The 18441-nt window shown below is 55.3% G+C and overlaps 2 protein-coding genes and 1 long non-coding RNA gene across 5 annotated transcripts in view; 1 reads left to right on the top strand and 2 right to left on the bottom strand.

Annotated features, from left to right (window-relative positions):
• The window catches only part of LOC309610586 (uncharacterized protein C1orf167), a gene marked incomplete at both ends in the record, with an annotated part of 28629 nt that extends 24102 nt beyond the window's left edge, over nt 1–4527 (bottom strand). The window contains 1 exon segment of the mRNA XM_082353637.1: nt 4427–4527. Coding sequence (XP_082209763.1) covers nt 4427–4527 — 101 coding nt within the window.
• LOC309624503 overlaps nt 1–18441 on the top strand; it is a 190537-nt gene that overhangs the window by 153673 nt on the left and 18423 nt on the right. The gene's annotated exons all lie outside the window — the stretch shown is intronic.
• Nucleotides 3869–18393, bottom strand: AGTRAP (angiotensin II receptor associated protein). Of its 3 annotated transcripts, none has more exons than XM_082382548.1 (5): nt 18261–18393; nt 10537–10571; nt 8148–8253; nt 7115–7289; nt 3869–5604 (listed from the first exon to the last, which is right to left on the bottom strand). In XM_082382548.1, exons 1-5 carry the CDS (start codon nt 18285–18287, stop codon nt 5501–5503), a joined length of 447 nt encoding a protein of 148 aa, XP_082238674.1. In that variant the 5' UTR covers nt 18288–18393; the 3' UTR covers nt 3869–5500. The 3 variants fall into 3 exon arrangements, with proteins under 3 accessions (XP_082238674.1, XP_082238673.1, XP_082238675.1); XM_082382547.1 differs by having other exon boundaries at nt 7043–7289; nt 18261–18390; XM_082382549.1 differs by lacking the exon at nt 7115–7289 and having other exon boundaries at nt 18261–18390.

Below are 18441 nucleotides of genomic sequence, written 5' to 3' on the forward strand. Positions count from 1 at the left end.
GCAGAATAAGGAGGATCTAGGGGACCAGTTTTCATATTGTGCTCCAGGGACCCTACCTTAGAGTGGCGGTGGTGATGGGGTGAGGGTGGTGTGCTCTGTCAGACTAGCTCTGTTTCGTATACTGGGTAAGATGTCTTTTGAACAAAGTGTTTGAAATAAAACAGACTTTTCAAATCGCTGGGCTGGGGAGCTCTAAGCTCCCTTCAAGTTCAAATCTGTGGTTCTGAGTTTAGATCTCTGATATAATGTTTTATAATAATCTGTTGACCTCTGTCTCCTGACAATTTTTGCAATCTTTTGAAAACTCGTAGGACGCATTCAATAAAGGTTTATAGAATTAATAATAAACGAATAGATAAATGGATGGTCAGACATGCTACCCCCAAATACGGCACCTTGGCATATTGAATATTTTAAGCTGAAGGAGTTTCTTAAAAATTATTAATTAATTACTTTTGGCTGCCGTGGGTCTTCGCTGCTGCACACGCGCTTTCTCTAGTTGTGGCGAGTGGGGGCTACTCTTCGTTGTGGTGCGCGGGCTTCTCACTGTGGTGGCTTCTCTTGTTGCGGAGCATGGGCTCTAGGTGTGCGGGCTTCAGTAGTTGTGGCACACGGGCTTAGTTGCTCCACGGCATGTGGGATCTTCCCGGACCAGGGCTCGAACCCATGTCCCCTGCATTGGCAGGCGGATTCTTAACCACTGCACCACCAGGGAAGTCCCTGAAGGAGTTTTTGAGAAACCAGCAGAAGCAGGAATGTCCCTCTGACCTTCCCCCACCGCCCTGCCCTTCTTCCCTGAAACAGATCATAAAACTCCCATGTGCAAGGAACTCCCCCTGTATCGAGGAAAGAAGACATTCTTATCACCAGAGACAGGGAATTTCTGGCCAAAAAGTCTGTAAAAACAGACCTTATTAAACCTTTATCTTCCTAGTTACTTCTTTACCATTTACAACCCCAAGCCCAAACACCTTTGTCTTGTCAACTCTTCACAAATTTCTTGTTTTTCTTTGTCTAAAAGCTTCCTGCTCTGGTCACTTCTTTGGGTCTCCATTCTCTTGTATACATAAAAATTCAAAAACTTTGTATGCTTTTCTCCTGTTAATCTCTGTCAGTTTAGGGACTTCCCTGGTGGTCCAGTAGTTAGGACTCTGCACTTTCACTGCCAAGAGCATGGGTTCGATCCCCGGCCAAGGAACTAAGATCCTGAAAGCGCAGCCAAAAAAAAAAAAAAAATCTGTCTGTTTAATTTTCAGACCCAGCCAGGGACCCTAGGAGGGTTGAGAAAAACTTTTTCCTTCCTACATTGGTCATCCCTCCCTCTGAATAATTAACACAGGCAATGAGATGTATCATTTATCTAACTGAGGCTCAGTGAAGTTAAGAGACCATCCAGTCTCTCACACCGCCAGTCAGAGGCTGCATTTAGGATTAAAACCAAGACTCGCTGGCTCCAGAGCTGGTTTGGAGAGTTGGAATTTCCAGGCTGATTTGGAGACTTTGAGGACGTGTCTGGCGGGCCCCTGCTCTGGTCCAGTTTTGGCCAACGGGAAAAGACACTGACCTTCCCGGGGCAATTCCTCTGGCTCCTTCATGTGGAAGGCTCAGTTTTGTGAAGACAAGGGATACAAGATTTGCAGACAAGATAAGTGACTTTAGCCCTGGCCAGCAGGAGACCAGAGACAAGAGGAATCTGCTTCCTGTGGTTGACAGTTTCTAGAATGTGAGAAAATCCTATAGACTAAAATATGGATTCTTTCCAAATCCCTTTAGAAACTGGCCTTTTAAAGAGAACGCGGGGGAATTCCCTGGCGGTCCAGTGGTTACGACTCGGCGCTTTCACTGCTGCGGGCCCTGGTTTGATCCCTGTGGGGAACTACGATCCCGCAAGCCACACGGTGCGGCCAAAAAAATAAATAAAAAGAACACGGTAATGAGAATGTCTGGCTGGAAAGCCCCATTACCTCAAGTGTGGCCCACAGGAGACTTGAGTTCCTGGCCTTGCTCATGCTGAAAACTCAGCTTCTGTGCACCGGGGCCAAGTCAAATCTTGGAGACAGTTTTGGGTGAAGTAGAAAAGAATAGCTTTATTGCTCTGCCAGGCAAAGGGGGCCACACGCATCATTGCCCCAAACCTGACCTCCCTGTCTCCTCTTGGCGAGTGGCAGCTCCAGCCTCCAGTTGCTTGAGCCCCAAACCTTGCAATCTTGATCTCCTCTTTTTCTCCTACATCCAGTCCGTGAGTGAAGCTTGCTGCTCTGCCTTCAAAACAGATCCAAGAGCTGCCATGTTGGGAGAGGTAATCTCCGTCACATGGCCTTTCCACCCCGCTTGGCCTGGGACACTTCCTCACCAAGAGACAAAGAGCCCACACAGCCTTGCCGAGCTTGGCGCCTGGTGTGGGAGCATCTTTCCCGGTTTCAGGCCCAGTGTGTGCTCCTTTGTTCTGCTTAAGCCTGTGTGTCACATGGCACCCGGCCAACCCCACTGCTCTATCTGTCCTCTTCGGGGAGGGAATGGGGTCCTTCCACTGCGCCATGAGAGGGCCGAGCACAGGCAAACTGCCCGTCAGCTGCCGGGAGAGACCCGCTGCCCCCCGGAAGGCCGACGCCACTACTGAAGCCGATCTTGCTGTCTCTTCTCAGCCTGAGTCCAGCGCCATCCATCAGTGCTTGAGCGTCTGTTTTCCTTGGCGCCTCCAATACCAAGCTGCCGTGGGCACAAGTGCCTGGAGGACTCCCCTGGATTGATAAGCAGTGCCACCTCCACCTCTCCATCTAACACTGTCCTTTTAGAATGTAAGTCAGACCACGTCCGACTCTGCCCAAAGCCCTCCAGCGGCTCCCATCTCACACTCAACCAAAGTCCTTGAAATGACCTTCTGACCCCTCTGGCCCCTGCTGCCTCCCTGACCTCATTCCTTCTTCCCATCCTCGGCTGCAGCCACTCTGGCCTCCTGACCGTGCCCCCAAACTGGGCAGGCACATGCCTGCTCAGGCCTTCCTCCGAGCTGTGCCCTGCCTAAAACCTCCCGAGCAAAACGGAATCTCCCAGGTACTGGGGGCTTTTTCCCCCTCACTGGGGTATCCCCAGCATCTAGAACACTGCCCAGCTCCCATCGACTCTTGACTGCTTGTTGAATGAATGTTAGACACTCTCCCTGATGAGACCTGCTGTGTGGAAAGGGGAAGCCACCCTGGTGGCCCTCACTGTTCCCACGTGCCTCTGATGGCCTCTCCTCGCAGGACGGCCCTTGGCTTCCTGGGGCCACCTTGCCTGCATGGTCAGGGAGCCAGAGCAGCCTGAAAGTTTAAGTCACTGTCCCCCAACCCCGGAGTAGCTTTGGCAGATGACCAAGAAAGCCCAGCTCCCCTGTTTTGCACCACGTCACACGCTTCCTTTCAGGGTCTGCTCCTGGGGAGCTCCACCTCAGACAGGGGCCTTCCTCTGCCCTCTCCCCAAGGATCCGCTCAACTTGGGGGTCTGGGACTATAAGGAACTGGGGTCTCTGAATATACTCCCCCTCTGCTTGACACAGCCTCTCCTATCTGTACCCCCCACCCCGCCTCTTCCTTCCTTGAGAAATCTGACACGCTCAGGATCCAGATGCAGGAGCGTATACGCTGCAAGCCTCCCATGTGCCAGGAACTGGTATAAGCAAGAGAACTGGAACTTGATGCCAGCCTCCTCTCCCCTACCCAAGGCCACAACCATGCGCCTGACATGGGTCCTTCTAGTTGATGCTTTTACATCTTACCGCATATACGCCACGAACAATACAGGGTATTGCTGAGAGGTTTTAAAATTCACACTAACGCTCTCATATCACATGTGCCATTCTGCAACCAATGTTCGGGGGGAACCAACATTGATAGAAATAGACCTGGTTTATTCATTTGAACTGCTGAACAGTATTCCTTAGAATGAACGGACCACGGCTTATCTGTCCGCCCCCGTCTGACTATGAGGCAGTTCCCGGTTTTCCACAGCTGCAGCCACCCAGCATCCCTTGTTCCCAGAGCACAAGTCCCTTCCCTGGAGGCCCCATGTTCCTTCTTTCAGGGCTCTCGCCTCCTGACAGAGGACTCCTAATGCCTATTCCCGCCGAGAGCAGGACCTGAGTTCACCCCTGTAGCCCCAGGCCCCTGCAGAGCATGTGGCAGGCACTCAGCTTCTTTGGATGGACGGATACAGAAGAATGGGGGGAGGGGGCTGTGCACCAGGCCTTGACCTCTTTGTGCCGGGGACGAGCCAGGATGGCCTGAAAGAGCCCAGGTACCTGGGGTCCAGTGGTCAATGCCATACCAGTGGGAGTGGGGTAGGGCCCTGGCCATGGGATCCTTGGAGCTTCTGGACAGGTGTCCCCATCTGCTCTGAGGCCAAGACACAGGGTCTGCCAGGAGCAGACCGCCCCTGGCCCACTGACCCAACATCATCATGGGCTCCAGGAACAGCCCCGCTGCCAACCTCGCTGTCACGCAGGGAGCCCTCCCGAGGGCCAGGCACCGTACATTTCAGCTGCGTCATCACGCTCTGGGCAGGCATTAGCCCTCCTCCAGCAGACACGGAGGCCTGAGGGCCACACAGTCAGGGGCAGGGCGGGATTCAAACCAATACCTGAGGCATCTGAATTCGGAGAAACGGACACCCATTTGCTGCACTGAACAGTGCCGTCCTCTGCTGGGGCCTCGGCTGGGCCGGAGCCGAGCACAGAGCAGGCCCAGCTGGTCGTGAGCCCCTGCTTCCTCCTGCCACAAGAGAATGGGCACCTAAGGCCTGGTGCCCTGGGGATTCGCCAGAGTCTTCCCAGGAATGGCAAGTCCAGGCTCCAGCCCTGATGGGAGATTAAACGTGGCTCAAAACACACTCAGCTACAGGATTCCCTGAACTTTAATGCCATGGCTCTGAGAAGGGCAGCTGGAGGCCGTGGTGGATCTCTGAGGCTGCAGACACCACCAGCCTCCAGTGCTGGGGTCCTGGGCCCCAAGTGACTAGGCAGTGAGAAGCCGGGGGTCCTCACCCCTGCACTCCTGGGGCTGAGCGTGACCATAAGCGCTCAGAGCTCCTGCGGGAGGGTTTGGCCAACTTCCGGAGAGGCGTGGGGTAGAGGCATCATTGGCTCTTAAGAGGCCTGACCCCGCCAGGCTCAGGCACGGCTCGGCCCGGGGCCTGCACGGAGCAGCTAAGGGTGGAGGTGACAAAAGCGACCACAGTTCCCAGCCTGGCACCAGTGGGACACCTGGAAGGGAGGAGAGGCCTCGAGGAGTTTGGGACAGGTGTGCACAGGGGCTCCTGGCCTCTCAGGGCACTTGATTCAGGGAACCCCTGAGATGGGGAACTGGAGGACACATCCCACATTAGTTCTGATAAAGGTGGGGGGATGGGAGCGCCCCTAGGATGACATCCAAGGCACCAAGAAGGTGATGCAGCCTCCTCCCACCCCTCCCCGCCGTTCCTCAAACTGGCCCCTAGGCTGGGGCCAGCTGCAGCAGGGCTGGCTTCAGTATCTTTGGGGGACGTGAGCCCTGCTCTCCAGGTCGGCAGGCACTTCTGGAGAGTCAATCGTCTGGTAGGCACTGTGCTCCTGTGAAGGTCCAAGGAAAGCTAGGGGGCGGGGGAGATGGAGGGAAAGAAAAAGTGAAGGGTGAGCACTTAGGACATTCCACAAGGCCAAACCAACATCCCCCTATCCCTCGACCAGAAAGGCCAGAGCTGGGCATCCCAACACCCAGGACAGTGACAGTGGCAGCAGCCCCAGGCACCAAGCCTTTAGCATATATTATTCAATCCTCCTGTAACCCTACAGAGCAGGTTTTTTATTGTCCCCACTTTACAGATGAGGAAACTGAGGGTCAAAGAGATAAACTGACTCGCCTGAGATTATAAAGCTTGAAGCAGAGGACACCAGGATTCAAACCTAAGCAGCACGAGCCCAAAGACGGGGCTCTTAGCCATTAGGCCTCAGTGGTTCTCTGAGCAGCACATGCTCAGGAATCTGGCCAAGGGACGCCCAGCCCTGGGCCCACGGGCTCCCCTCCGGCTCCTCTCCCAGACAGAGCGGACACAGTGTGACTGTGTCCAGAAGGCCCCAGAGCTGGCACAGTGGCAGAGCCCAGAGGGTGCAAGGCAGGCTGTAGGGCTCTCAGTGCCACACCCCTCACTCCCCTCTGCACTCTGCACACCTGTCCTGTGCTCCTGAACAGGCCCCAAGGGCCCTGGGCCTCAGTTTCTTCATCTGTCTAATGGAGGAACACCACTGGCTCCTCTCCGCCCCCGGGCAGGCCTGGGCAGTGCTGAGGTTGCCCAGGGTGGGCGGCCCCTGGCCATTCCTGCCCTTAGCCCAGCTGCTCTCCCAGCCGGTCAAGGGCCACTCTGGGCCTCTCTTCTCAGAAGTGAAAGGCGGAGGACCACACCTCTCCCCACTTCTCTCAGAGAGAGAGAAAGGAGGTGAGAATGTGCGTCAGAGAGGGCAGGGGAAGGGCCACCACGAGAAGGGGTACAGCTCAGAGAGGCCGTGGGAGCGGGCAGCGGGTCTGGGCTGAGGGAAAGCGCCTGCAGTTCAGGGCTGGCTTTGGCCGGGGCCCCCACGGCCTAGGCCAGCACCACCCCTCCCTTGGCCACCCAGACCCCGTATGTGGCAGGAGAGGGGGGTTCCAGCGATGGGGCTGGAGGGAGCTGAGAGGGGAAGCTGGCCCTGCAGGTGCCTACAAGCCTCGGGCCACAGACTGCCCAGAGCTGCCTGGGGCACTGGATCACACCCCAAGCTGCACCCACGTCTGAGCTGAGAGGGGGACCTGGCACCGTAGCCTGGTGCCAGGGAAAGGTCATACCAGGTGGGGACGGCCGGGAGAACCCCTGGGCCCCTGCAGCAGAGACCAGAAACTTGCACACGGTCCAGCCTAGCTCCCAGAGCCCACGCCAAGCCCCACCCTGCACCTCGAGCCCTTCTCTCAGGGGGCAAGGTTGGCTCCCTGGGGCCGGAGCTAGGGGGTGGACAAGGCGGAGACCGGGGAGAGGTGGGGAGATGGCAGCGTGCCAGCACCTGGGCCAGCGAGAGGGGAGTTGGGGAGCCGGCCGGAGGCGCTGGCCTCGCCAACGTGGAGCAGGAGCTCACCCCCGCGCTCCCGGTACATGTGGTAGACGAAGAAGCAGGAGACCGGCTTGAGGAGCGCGCTGACGATGGCCATGCCAGCGCTGAAGCGCTCTGTGTCCGAGAGGCTGGCCCTTGGGTAGAAGATGCTGATGTGGATGATGTCCAGGAAGATGGTGACCACCAAGCCACCCAGAAACTGCAAGACAGGCCGGGCGCAGGGCCCAGGGGTGACCACGTGTCCTCCGGGTTTACGAGCCCGCTGCCCCCCTGTCCCACCCCCTCACTCTCCCACCATATACACCAGACCGGAAGCTCCATTCGTGCCCTACTCTGTCCTTGGGGTTTGCTGGAGAACAGATCGAGCCAGCAGGCAGGACTCTGTGGATGAGATGCCCGACTGGGGGCTGTGAGGCCGCGAGCAGGGGTGCGGGGCCACAGCACCTTCCCCCACCTCCTCTCATCCTGAGGCCACGACGAGGTACAAGACTTGGGTCCAGAGCCTCTGAGATGGAAGGTCCCTCAGAATTCACTTGCTCCATCTTCACCACCAAAGAAATCCCTTCTCAGCCGTCCCAAGAGGCCGGTGCTGGTGCTTACAGCCATCTGGGCCTGAGCGGGTGTCGGGAAGCTCCCCTGTGGGACAGTTCAGCCAGACCGTGTCCACTCCGACCTCACAAGGTGGTGGAGTTCCCTCTTCACAGGCCTCCCGGCCACAACTCTCCCTATTAGGAGGGCCCTAGAGGTGGGTTACTGGCGCGTGCCCCGCTGCCCTCGGGGAAGGGCCAGTCTGGGACACTGGTGGGAGCCCACCCCACGCCCCTCCTGGGGAGAAAATGAGCAGACTCCAGGCTCTCGGAGCCAGGCGGGCAGAGAAGCAGGCCAGACTAGTGAAGGTGCACATGGGCTGCTAGCCTGGGTGGGCTTACTTAGCAGGCTCTAGAAAGTGGGAAATGGGGAAAAAAGAAGGGAGAGGCGATTGGACGAGTGAAGGGGAAGACGGAGCCGGGCCCACGATCACCCTTAAGCCAGTTCTCCCACCACTCCCCCGGCTCACCATACTTATGGCGTCGATGGAGTCCCTCTGCGCGACGGCCCACACGCCCAAGGCCAGGATGGTGAAGTTAGACCACGCGTAGCCGCCCGGGAACACGATGCAGCCCCTGTGGGAGAAGGAGGCACCTGAGTCAAGTCAGGAGGTGGCCGCCCCACAGGTGCCCACCCCTCCCACAGGTCACCTCCTAAGGCTCTCAGGTCTCAGGGCCCCTACAAGCAGAGGCCACATTCTATGGCCTTGTTCCTTCCCACCCCCCGTGCTCCAGAAATGTCAGCACATCCCATCGCTCTGCCTCCCAAACGGATCCAGAATCTGGCCACGTCCCTCCAGGTCCAAACCACCATCCTCTCCTACTAGCCTCTCCCCGCTGGTCTCCGTACTTCCACTCCTGCCCCCTCCTGGCCATTCATAAATAGCAACCAGTTAGGTAAGTCAGGGGACGTCACTCCTCTGCTAAAAGTTCTCCAACAGTTCTCTTGGAATAAAATTCAGACTCTTGACCATGGCCTATGGGGCCCTGTGGGATCTGGTGACACAGCCCAGCCTATACCTCCCATTCATTGCCTTGCTGTCCCCTCTACCCTGAACACTTGGTCCCTTTTTGTCATTTTAGCCTCACCTCAACTGTTAACTCCGAGACTCCTTCTCTGACTGCCCCATTTCAAGTACCACCTCACCACTTTCTAACACAATGCCCACCCTCTTTGATTTTGTAGGGTATTGCTACTAACTGAACTGTTTACTTGTTTGTCAACTCAAAGAAAATAATAGTTAACCCAGAGCCCTTACTAGTATCTGGCACAGTTATAAGTGCTTTAAATTCGCTCATTTATGTGCATTTGTCTTAACAACCCCAGTAAGGAGGCACTATTGCTATCCTCATTTTACAGATGAGGAGACAGAGGCACAGAGAGGTCAAGTAACTTGCTGAAGGTCACACAGCTGCTAAGTGGCAGAGCTGGGATTTAAACCCAGGCAGTCTGGCTCAAGAGGCTGTGCTCTTATCCACCGTATTCACTCAGCTTGGATGGCCCCAGCACACAGTGGGGTGTTTCATAAATTTAAATGGCATTCCCTGAAGTGTACCATACAGAAAACATGTGCAAAGCACTTAAGTGTAGGGCACAACGAGGCTTACTCAGAATACGTAATCTCATTTTTTGGTTTTGAGAAAGCAGGCCTCACCAACTCAAAATCTTGGGGAGCGTGACTGAGAAATCTGGATTTTGACTCTGCTCCTCGAGGTCATTAACCATGATTATCACTGTTCCCATTATTCACACCCGTTAACGTGTGCACTGCACTTCCACAACTGCAAAACGCACACGTGAGCTCAATGGTCTCCAGTCTTGGTTTGGCAGAGAAATCTCCCCAGAAACTCAACAGCTAAAGCAGACGGTAATGACGAAAATCAATCCTGAGGTCCTCAGGCCTCCCTTGTGCAGGCCTGGGCAGTGTCTGGTGAGCAGAGCATTGCCACGCTTCTCCCTCACAGCTCCTGAGTGGCGTGCTTCCTTGTACCCATTTTACAGATGGAAACCAAGGTCCCGAGAAGTGGAGTCACTTGGTCAAGGTGACCTGGCTGGAATATAGCAGAGCCAGGACCTGAACAGGGTCAGTCTGAATCCTGAGTCTGCCGTCTCTGGGCAGGGGGTGTGAAGTGAGAGTGAAGGTCCACCCCTAAGCAAGTGACCTCACCCCTGTGTCATGCGCCTACTTGCTGAGCCGCTGAGCTAACCCCCAGAAGGCGCCCAGCCTGGCAGCTGGCCTCTGGACACCCTCAATAAAGGTTAGCAGTTTTACAGTTTCAGAAGTTACGCTTTCACCTTCCGATGACCTTACAGGACAAGTGGGAGGGTCAGTAATGTTTTCACTTTATAGGTGAGAAAATGACTTAGGGGGTTTAAGTGACTCACCCAAGGTCACAGACACACAGAGCTCTACCTGACATCCACCCCAGCACAGTATAAGAGACCGGCCCCCAGGCTTCAGCACCTCAGACCCCCCAGATGCGAAGGCCTCGGGGAAGAACCAGAGGGGTGACAAGCCCAAAGGGCTCGGGCAGTGTCTGGAGGAAGGTTGAGCGGTTGGTACTGCCCTGGGCTGTTGCCTCCCTGAGGATGAGGGCTCGAAGCTCCTAGGGCAGTGATGGCAAAGGCCTCTGGGTACTGCCTGCCCCTCTGACATCCTTGGAACGCGGGGAGCTTGCTGATGACGCTCTTGACAAAGGTGCTATTTAGTCTCGGAACGGGCTGGGAGACGTGGACAAGGTCCGTGAGACGCATGGCTGCAGACCCAGGACACACACGGACAAGACCCCAAGGAGACACGCGGACCAGGTCCTGGGAGACAGGCGGACACAGAACAGGACACGGAGAGAGTCACTCACCAGATTGTCAGCAGCCAGTGAAGCAGGAGGATCGCCTGTGGCACACAAAAAACAGGGAGTGGGTGGAGAAGAGATCTGTGAGTGTGACCACCGTGGTGGCAGGGGGCTGGGCAAGAAAGCTTTTGGAGCCAGAAAACACCGGAAGCCCCCGCCTAGCACCTAGGAGGGCTTCAGCAATGTCTGTTGAAACGAAATACCACCCACAGTGATAGAAGAGAAGGTAGAGAAGGAGGAAGGGCACAAGCCAGGCGATGCTGCCACGTCACCCCTCCCCACTCCCTCGGGGCAGCTGACACCTACAGCCCTTCCTGCTTCCAAAGGCTGGAGGCTCCTTTGGGGAACCTGGGAATCTGCTCTGGAATCAGAGGAGCCTCAGTGGGAAATGGGGGTGGGGGGGAGCTCAAATGAGGCTGATTTCTTAGGACACTGGGGCTGGGGTGCCGTGTGGGGACGGGGGGATGCCGGGTGCGTCCAGGGAATGGGAGAGCAGCCCGGTGGCAGAAGACCAGAGGGGAGAGGTGGGCCTTGAGGGCCTTGGCAAGGAGCACGGATTTCATCCCAAGTGCACTGAGGGATGTCACCAGAAGCTTTTCTGCAGGAAGGTAACATGCTATGATTTGTTAAGAAAAGAAATCCCCCTGGCTTTTTTCTAGAGTTCTGCGCTATCCCACCCTTTTTATTGCCCCATATGTCCTTCAAAGACAGCCCTCTTTACTGGAACTGGTCTCTACTCCTGGTAATCAAAAGGGCCCTGATTGCAAAGCAAGTAAAGAAGGAAGGAACAGATGCTACGGGGAGGACAGGGCAGCTGCCAGCTAGAGCTTCCAAAGAAGCAGGGAACTCGGAGCTGGTGCTAAAGGGGACGCAGGGACCAGCCAGGCAAAGGAGAGGGAGAGCGGGGTGTTCCAGAGTGGACATCCGGACGCACAGGCAGGGACGCAGGACCCAGAGCCCCGAGGAGGGAGAGGGCTGGGCCAGGGGTGGCGCTGAGGCTGCGGGAGGCCAGGAGCCCCAAGTCGGGAGCCTCAGTGGGGCCTGGTGGTCGACGGGGGCCCTTGAGGGGGTTTGCTCCCGGCACTGAGGGGTCAAGTTGGGAGGGGGAAGCCAAGAGCCTGGGGCAGGGACAGCATGCTGGGCCCAGAGAGCAAGGGCGGACGGAAGGACTGCAGTGGTTTCTGGTCTGGTGCAAGGGGGTAAGGAGAGGGAGCCGCCTGCAACAAGGGACTCTGGCTGCATTTCTAGAAGAGTTACTATTTATGGCACACCTGCGATGTGCCAGGCCCTGGGCCCAGCGCCCCACATGACCTTCTCTGGGCCTCACAACAGCCTCTGGAGCAGATACTAGAATCGTTCCCATTTTACAGTCAAGAAAACTAGGCTCAGAGGTAAATTAAGTTGATCACGATTGCACTGATGGCAAAACTCAAATTAAATTGTAAGTCTGACTCCAGAACCAGGGCTCCTCGCCTTCATGCTGGATGCACGGCCTTCAGCAGAGAGGAGCTATTTGGGCTTGAGACAGACGTAGACGTTTTCCACACGGGGGGCAGGTGACATCCGGGGAAGACGCCCGGGATACCCCACCTTCACCCCCAGTGCTCAGTGAAGTGAACAAAGCTCAGAGTATGGTCCACAGCCCCCAAAGAATCCCTCTTCCGCCTACAGAGGACTAGAACAATTCTGTAAGGACGGCTGCACCTGACTTTACACAGGTCTTGAGACTCCGAAAAAGCTGAGTCTACATGACAGAAGGCTAGCTCTGGAAGGAATCTTTGCCATCACCTTCCCTTGTTTATTACCGAGTGCCTCCCACACATCAGGCAGAATTCTGAGATTTTTGTGCATAGGAATGCATTTCATCCTTACAATCCTGAGGTACAATTTCCCCCATTTTACAGTTGAGAAAACTGAGGCTCAGAGGTAAGTAACTTGCCCCAGGTTGCACAGCAGAGCCACGTTTCAAACCTGACTTAGCCAGGTGTTGTCCGACCCAGGGCCTGGGCAGATGTGCCCTCCCGTTACAAAGATGGGGAAACTGAGGCAGAGGAGGCCTAGCCTTCTGAGGGTTTCTTTTCCCAGGGGCTGAAGAGGAGGGATCACACAGCGCTAAGTTTCTGAAACATGTACAGTTTAAGCCGGCATCGCTGGCACCTGCTTGGCCTCCACCCCGGGGATTCAAAGGCGAGCTAGGCAGGTGCAGCACTGGGCCGCCCTCCCAGACCTGACACCCGGGGTGGGCGGGACACTGTGCACCAGACAATCACCTTAGGAGTGTGGATTCCCAATGAGACAGCCTGCCGTGAAGGAAGTTACAGCAAAGGAAAAGGAACCTCATTCTGCAGCAAGGGAGAGGTGCTTAGGAGGCTTCTCTGAGGGATGAAGGGGGTGAGCCAGGGTTAACCAGGGGCAGAGGGGAAAGAAGAGCATTTCAAGCAGAAGGGACAGCACCTGCAAAGGCTGTGTGGCAGAAGGGAGCATGGAACATTCTGGAAACGGAAAAGAAGCCAATGTGGCTGGAGTGGAAGAGGAGAGTGGAGAGGAGGGACCGGAAGCTGGGGGAGGGGCAGGGCCAGGCCTGGAGGGTGTGGGGCGAAATTCTGATCTTTATCTTAAGAGCAAAACACTGTCCCCCTCTGTCTAACAGGAAACCCTGCCCACAGAGGGGAAGGACCTGCCAGAGGCCATGACACGTGGCCAGCCACGGTGGTCCTGGTGTCGGGTTTTTAACTAAGACAAGACACCAAGGAAGGAGCCACAGGGGAGGCAGCTCACATCACTACTCCCAAAAATCAACACCAAATCCATCCCTCCCTTGACTTCTATTTCAGAAATGGTCTTCATTTCCAAGTGCTCTGGTTCCCACCTCTAGACTGTGCACACTGCAGGTCTTTAATAAAGGGGTGCTCTTGGCCTGCAGAGCCCAGCTTTATCATGGTAAGAGGAAAGGCTGAGACTCAGGGAAGCCTGTGGGGAAACCATTCTGTTTAACCTGCGGGATAAAGTTTTTCCTGGAGCCAGAAAAGCTTGTAATATGGAGTGAGCACCTGCTAAGGTCCAAAACTAGGCCCTCTCTTTTGGGCAGAACAGAGTATAATCTGGAAAGCCTGCAGATCTTTAGCAGACACACATCCCCTCGGTGTGACATCACTTCTGTTTTCTAAAATATTTAGGAAACGTAGCATTAGTGGATCACTTCTCTTCAGCCCTGGGAAAAGAAACCCACAAAGACTAAGCCTCCTCTGCCTCAGTTTCCCCACCTTTGTAATGGGAGGGCACATCCACCCAGGCCCAGAGGGGTCTAATGTGCAGGAAAGCTCCAACACGAAACCCAGCCAAGATTCTAAAAAAGAGTGGATATGTGTATATGTATAACTGATTCACTTTGCTATACACCTGAAACTAACACAACACTGTAAATCAACTATATGCCAATAAAAATAAAGAAAAGAAAAAGAAACCCAGCCAAACTGGCTCTGCCCTTCCTGACAGCCCTCATCTCAGCACAAAAGAACTGTCTGCTGGCTCTGGGGGAGGTTTCTGGTAACCAAGGGGATACTGGGGATTCCCAGGTACTGCCACAGAGAATGAGGGAGGGAGGGGCCTGAGAATGTGCCTGGGCAGCCTGACCGTTCCGACTGGGCAAGAGGAAACAGAGACTTGAGCTCCTGGACTCCTCCTATAGACTCGGCCCGGGGGGGGGGGGGGGGCTGCCCCGCCCTTTCCCAGCCAGTGTCCGATGTGTCAGAAGACTGGGGGATGGGGAGGGCCAATGGGCCAAGGCAGCAGGGGGTCGTAGGATGCGGGACTGGGGGCAGGAGACCTGGGTTCTGGTCCAGGGGCCACGTCCCCCTGTGTCTGAGCCCCGGGTTCCTACCCTGTGAAATGGAGGCAGCACCCATCACCCACGTGTCCCGTGGGGGTGCCTCAACCGCAGAGACAGGCATCTGACGGTCATTGGATGTACCTGTTTACTAACCGGAAGCGCTGTGTGCAACAGGCATCCAGAAACAGCGTCAACAACATCAACCCCTGCTACTGATGAAGACCTGCCTGTCATGTGTCTACACTACCCTGAACACTCGGCCCATGTCATCCTTGCAACGGTCTGGCGTAGAGTTTTAATCCTGCTTTACTTATGATGAAACTGAGGCTAAGAGAGATTAAGTAAATTGGCCCAAATGGTAATGCTTATAAACAAGAGAGCCCAGATGCAAATCTCAGAATCGGTCTATCTGGTCTGAGTTTTCCTGCTAATAAAAATGTGATGCTACACCACCTCCTGGACCACTAGATCCTCCTCTTATCACCCTAGAAGGTAGGGCCTAATTTTATGCTCTTTTTATGGTGAGGAAACTGATACTCAGAGAGGTTTAGAAATCTGCTCCAGGTCACACAGCTAGTAAGCAGCAAAGTCTGGCTTTGGACAGAAGTCTGTCTGGCCCCAAAGCCTGTGCTCTATCCACTGTGCTACAGGGTCAGGATCTGGAAGAGCAAGGGAAGGGTGGATGGAAATGAGGAGGTTTGACCTTGAGAAGGGAAGGCTAAGGGGGAAACTGAAGGGTCCTGCGGACCAGGAGTTAGACCCTTCGTTTGCCACTAGAGGGCCCACAGGGGTGGGGGTGGGACTTCCCAGATGGGTGGCAGACAGACCTGAGGTCACCATACACTTTTGGGTTTTTTCAGCTTGCAGGATTGAACCTGTGCCCTGGGCAGTGAAAGCGCTGAGTCCTAACCGCTGGACCGCCAGGGAATTCCCAGGAAAAATATATTCTCTATATTAATCTGTATGGAGGGAATTCCCTGGCGGCCCAGTGGTTAGGACTCTGCACTTTCACTGCCGAGGGCGCAGGTTCAATCCCTGGTCAGGGAACTAAGATCCCACAAACCGCACGGCACGGCCAAAAAAACCCAAAACCAAACAAAAACAAAAACACCCAGAATATATTTTCCTGGTCCTGTGCAAACACTCGGTGGTCTGTTGCATGAGGCAGCAAGATCCCCGAGGACCCCTGAGGGCTGAGGCTAGGGGACAGCACTCAGGGCTGCTGGAGAGCAGAGGCAGAGGTGGGCAGTGGTTAATGGTGTGGGCACTGCAGCCAAGTATGTGGATTGGACCCCAGCTCCGTGACTTAGAGCTCTGTGACCCTGGGCCAGTCACCTGAGCTCTCAGAACTGCTGCTTGCTCTTCTGTAAAGTGGGACGATAATGCTTCACGGGGGTGTTGCGTGGCTACAGAGAGGTGGAGGGATGTGCGAAACATTCAGTGCAATGCCTGCCAGGTACTCAGCCCCCGAGACGTGGCCATCCGCATTACTATTATACAGTCAGCTTCCAGAGTTCTTAACCCTCATGCTACACCACCCCCTGCACCTTGGGCCTTTCTCCCAAGACATCACGAACCCAAGCCCAGTGCCTTTGAAGCTTGTCACAGTGACATTCCTCCAGCTCAGGACTTGCCTCACGGGTGGGGCTGGGTTAGCGACTGCCCAGAGGGCCTGGGCAGTTGCTTCTGCTCACCTGGCACCACTGCCCACTCCAGCTGGGCTGGGCACAAGCAGGCACTGAGCCAATGCCCAAGGAATGTGTGAAATGAGGGAGGGGGTAGTGCAGGGCCACAGGGGTGCATTTCCCCAGCTCCCAAGGGGCTCTGGTCTCAGAACACCCCACTCAGACGGCGGTGAACAAGGATCAACAGCTCTCTCCACAGGGTGGCCAGGTTTAACAACAAAAACACAGAGCACCCAGTTAGTTTTTAATTTCAGATAATGAATAATTTGCTAGAATGTTCCAAACATTGCCTGGGATATACTTATACTAAAAAATTATTCATTGTTGATCTGAAATTCAAATTCAACTGGATGTCCTGTATGTTACCTAGCAACCTTAGCTGCTCAGGCCCTCCCAGCACTTAGCTGTCTCTGACTGGTATCAGCTAAGACCCTTGGAGATATGATGTTTTATTTCCCAAGTCAAGGGAAGGACCAGACATTTCATTCCGGGCACCCAAAGCCAGCACAGCTCACATCTGGGGTCGTGTGTGGCCTGTCCCACCCATGAAGTTGCTCAAAAAAAAGCCCCAAACAGACTAAGCCCTCCCCGTGGACAGAAAATGTCAAGGCAGAAGTCAGTCCTAACTAATTGGCGGCCAGGAAAGGACACAGCTTTGAAGTCTGACCCTGATTGGTTCAAATCCTGCCTCTGCCACTAAATCTCTGTGGGACCTCGGCAAGTTACTTACCTGGTCTGAGCTGAAGTTTGCTCATCTGTAAAAATCTCAGAAGGTTGATGTGATTAAATAAATAACCTGGCACACCACAGATGGCCCCAAAATGCAGGCTCTCTCCCCTCTCAATTCCTGCGGCTCTGTCCCTCATTTCATTTCTTCTTAGCAATTATTTTAGGCAAATCTCTAATTAGAGAAAAGGCGGTCAACATTAACCCCACATGGGCTGGAACAGAGTGAGTATTGACACCAACAAACCTCAGTTGCCCTCATGTAAATTTCTTCCCAGCTAAACCTTCAATCCAAGTCCATACCCTTGTTCCAGCCATCTCTCCCCCTAGCCGTTGACTGAAAGCTTCGGGGAGGTTTGCTGAAGCAAGTATTAAGGAAAGTATCAAGGGACGTCTTCCCATGTGAAGTCACAGCACAGACGATGTCTAATAATCCAAATATGGATAATGTATCGTTCTGTAGTCATCTATCTCTGAGATTCCTTCAGTACCAGACACCACGGGTGCTAAATTCTTTGTCATGCGTGAGTAAAAGGGCATTCTTGGATACAGTCTCAAAGGAAACTGCAGAGACCCAAAATGGCAGGTTTGGGCCAAGGTTCATACCTTCCTGACCAAAGCTAAAGGCTTCAGCCTCTCAGTGGCAAACAGAGCCAAGAAGCACTGGGCTGGTGGGGCGGGGAGGAAAAAAAAGAACAGCCGCTGGCATCCTGACAGCTGAGGACACGGCTCAGGAAATGAAGACACCCCAGGAAGCTCCAGTGTTTCCCTAAATGCGCAAAGTTGGCGTTTTCTGCTTTTAAGTAACTTCTATTGGTGTCTGTGTTGCTTACGAAATAAAGACGTTGAATTTATAAACTTGGAAAAACCACTCGTCCGGGATCACAGCTTGATCTGCCAACAAAGGAGGCTACCAGGTTGGTGTTGGGGGTGCAGGTGAAAGGTTTTGCCCCTCTCTCGGTGGAGGGGAGGTGTGCCGCCTCTAAGTCCCCCCTCGGGCTCTCGGTGGGCCCCTCCCCGCCCCCCCCCGCCCCCCCCCCGCGCCTTCCTCTTTCTCCAGGGGAATTATGCGCGCGCAGGCCAAGGCGAGCCTCTGGGGCCCGGCGCTCCCAGCTGGACCGGTCTGACTCCGGGAAGAGGGGGCCCCGGGGGCCCCTTCCGTCCCTTTCCCCGGGGCCCCTTCCCTCCCTTTCCTCCTCCAGTTTCCTCTCGGTCTTTCCTGCTGGCCTTCGGTATCCCTCTCCTTGCTATGGTCTATCCACCCACCTCCTTCTCACCTGGGCTCTGTACGTTCTCTTTCTCCCTACCACCCCTCTTTCCCCAAACTCTCGGTCCTCTCACCTCTAAATTCCTACTTTAAAAGCGCAAACGCCCAACACGCTCGGAGAGACCCGCCCCGCGCCCGCCCGCCAGCCCGCCCCGCGCCCGCCCGCCAGCCCGCCAGCCCGCCAGCGGCTGGGCCACCCCCGCCCCGCCCCTCCTATCGCCACCTTCAGGTTCACGGCGGGCAGCTCCATCACGACCAAGCCGGAGGGAATCTGCGCGACAACCGCGGGGGCTCCTGGTCTACGAACTCGGGAAACAAACTTGCCCGGCTCCGCCCCGCCCGCGGCCCTGGCTCCAACCCCCCCGCCGGGGAGGGGGAGAGGGGCACGTGAGTTGGGTCACGTG

Source organism: Balaenoptera borealis, assembly GCF_965194805.1.
Source record: "Balaenoptera borealis genome assembly, chromosome: 1".
Lineage (NCBI taxonomy): Eukaryota > Metazoa > Chordata > Mammalia > Artiodactyla > Balaenopteridae > Balaenoptera > Balaenoptera borealis.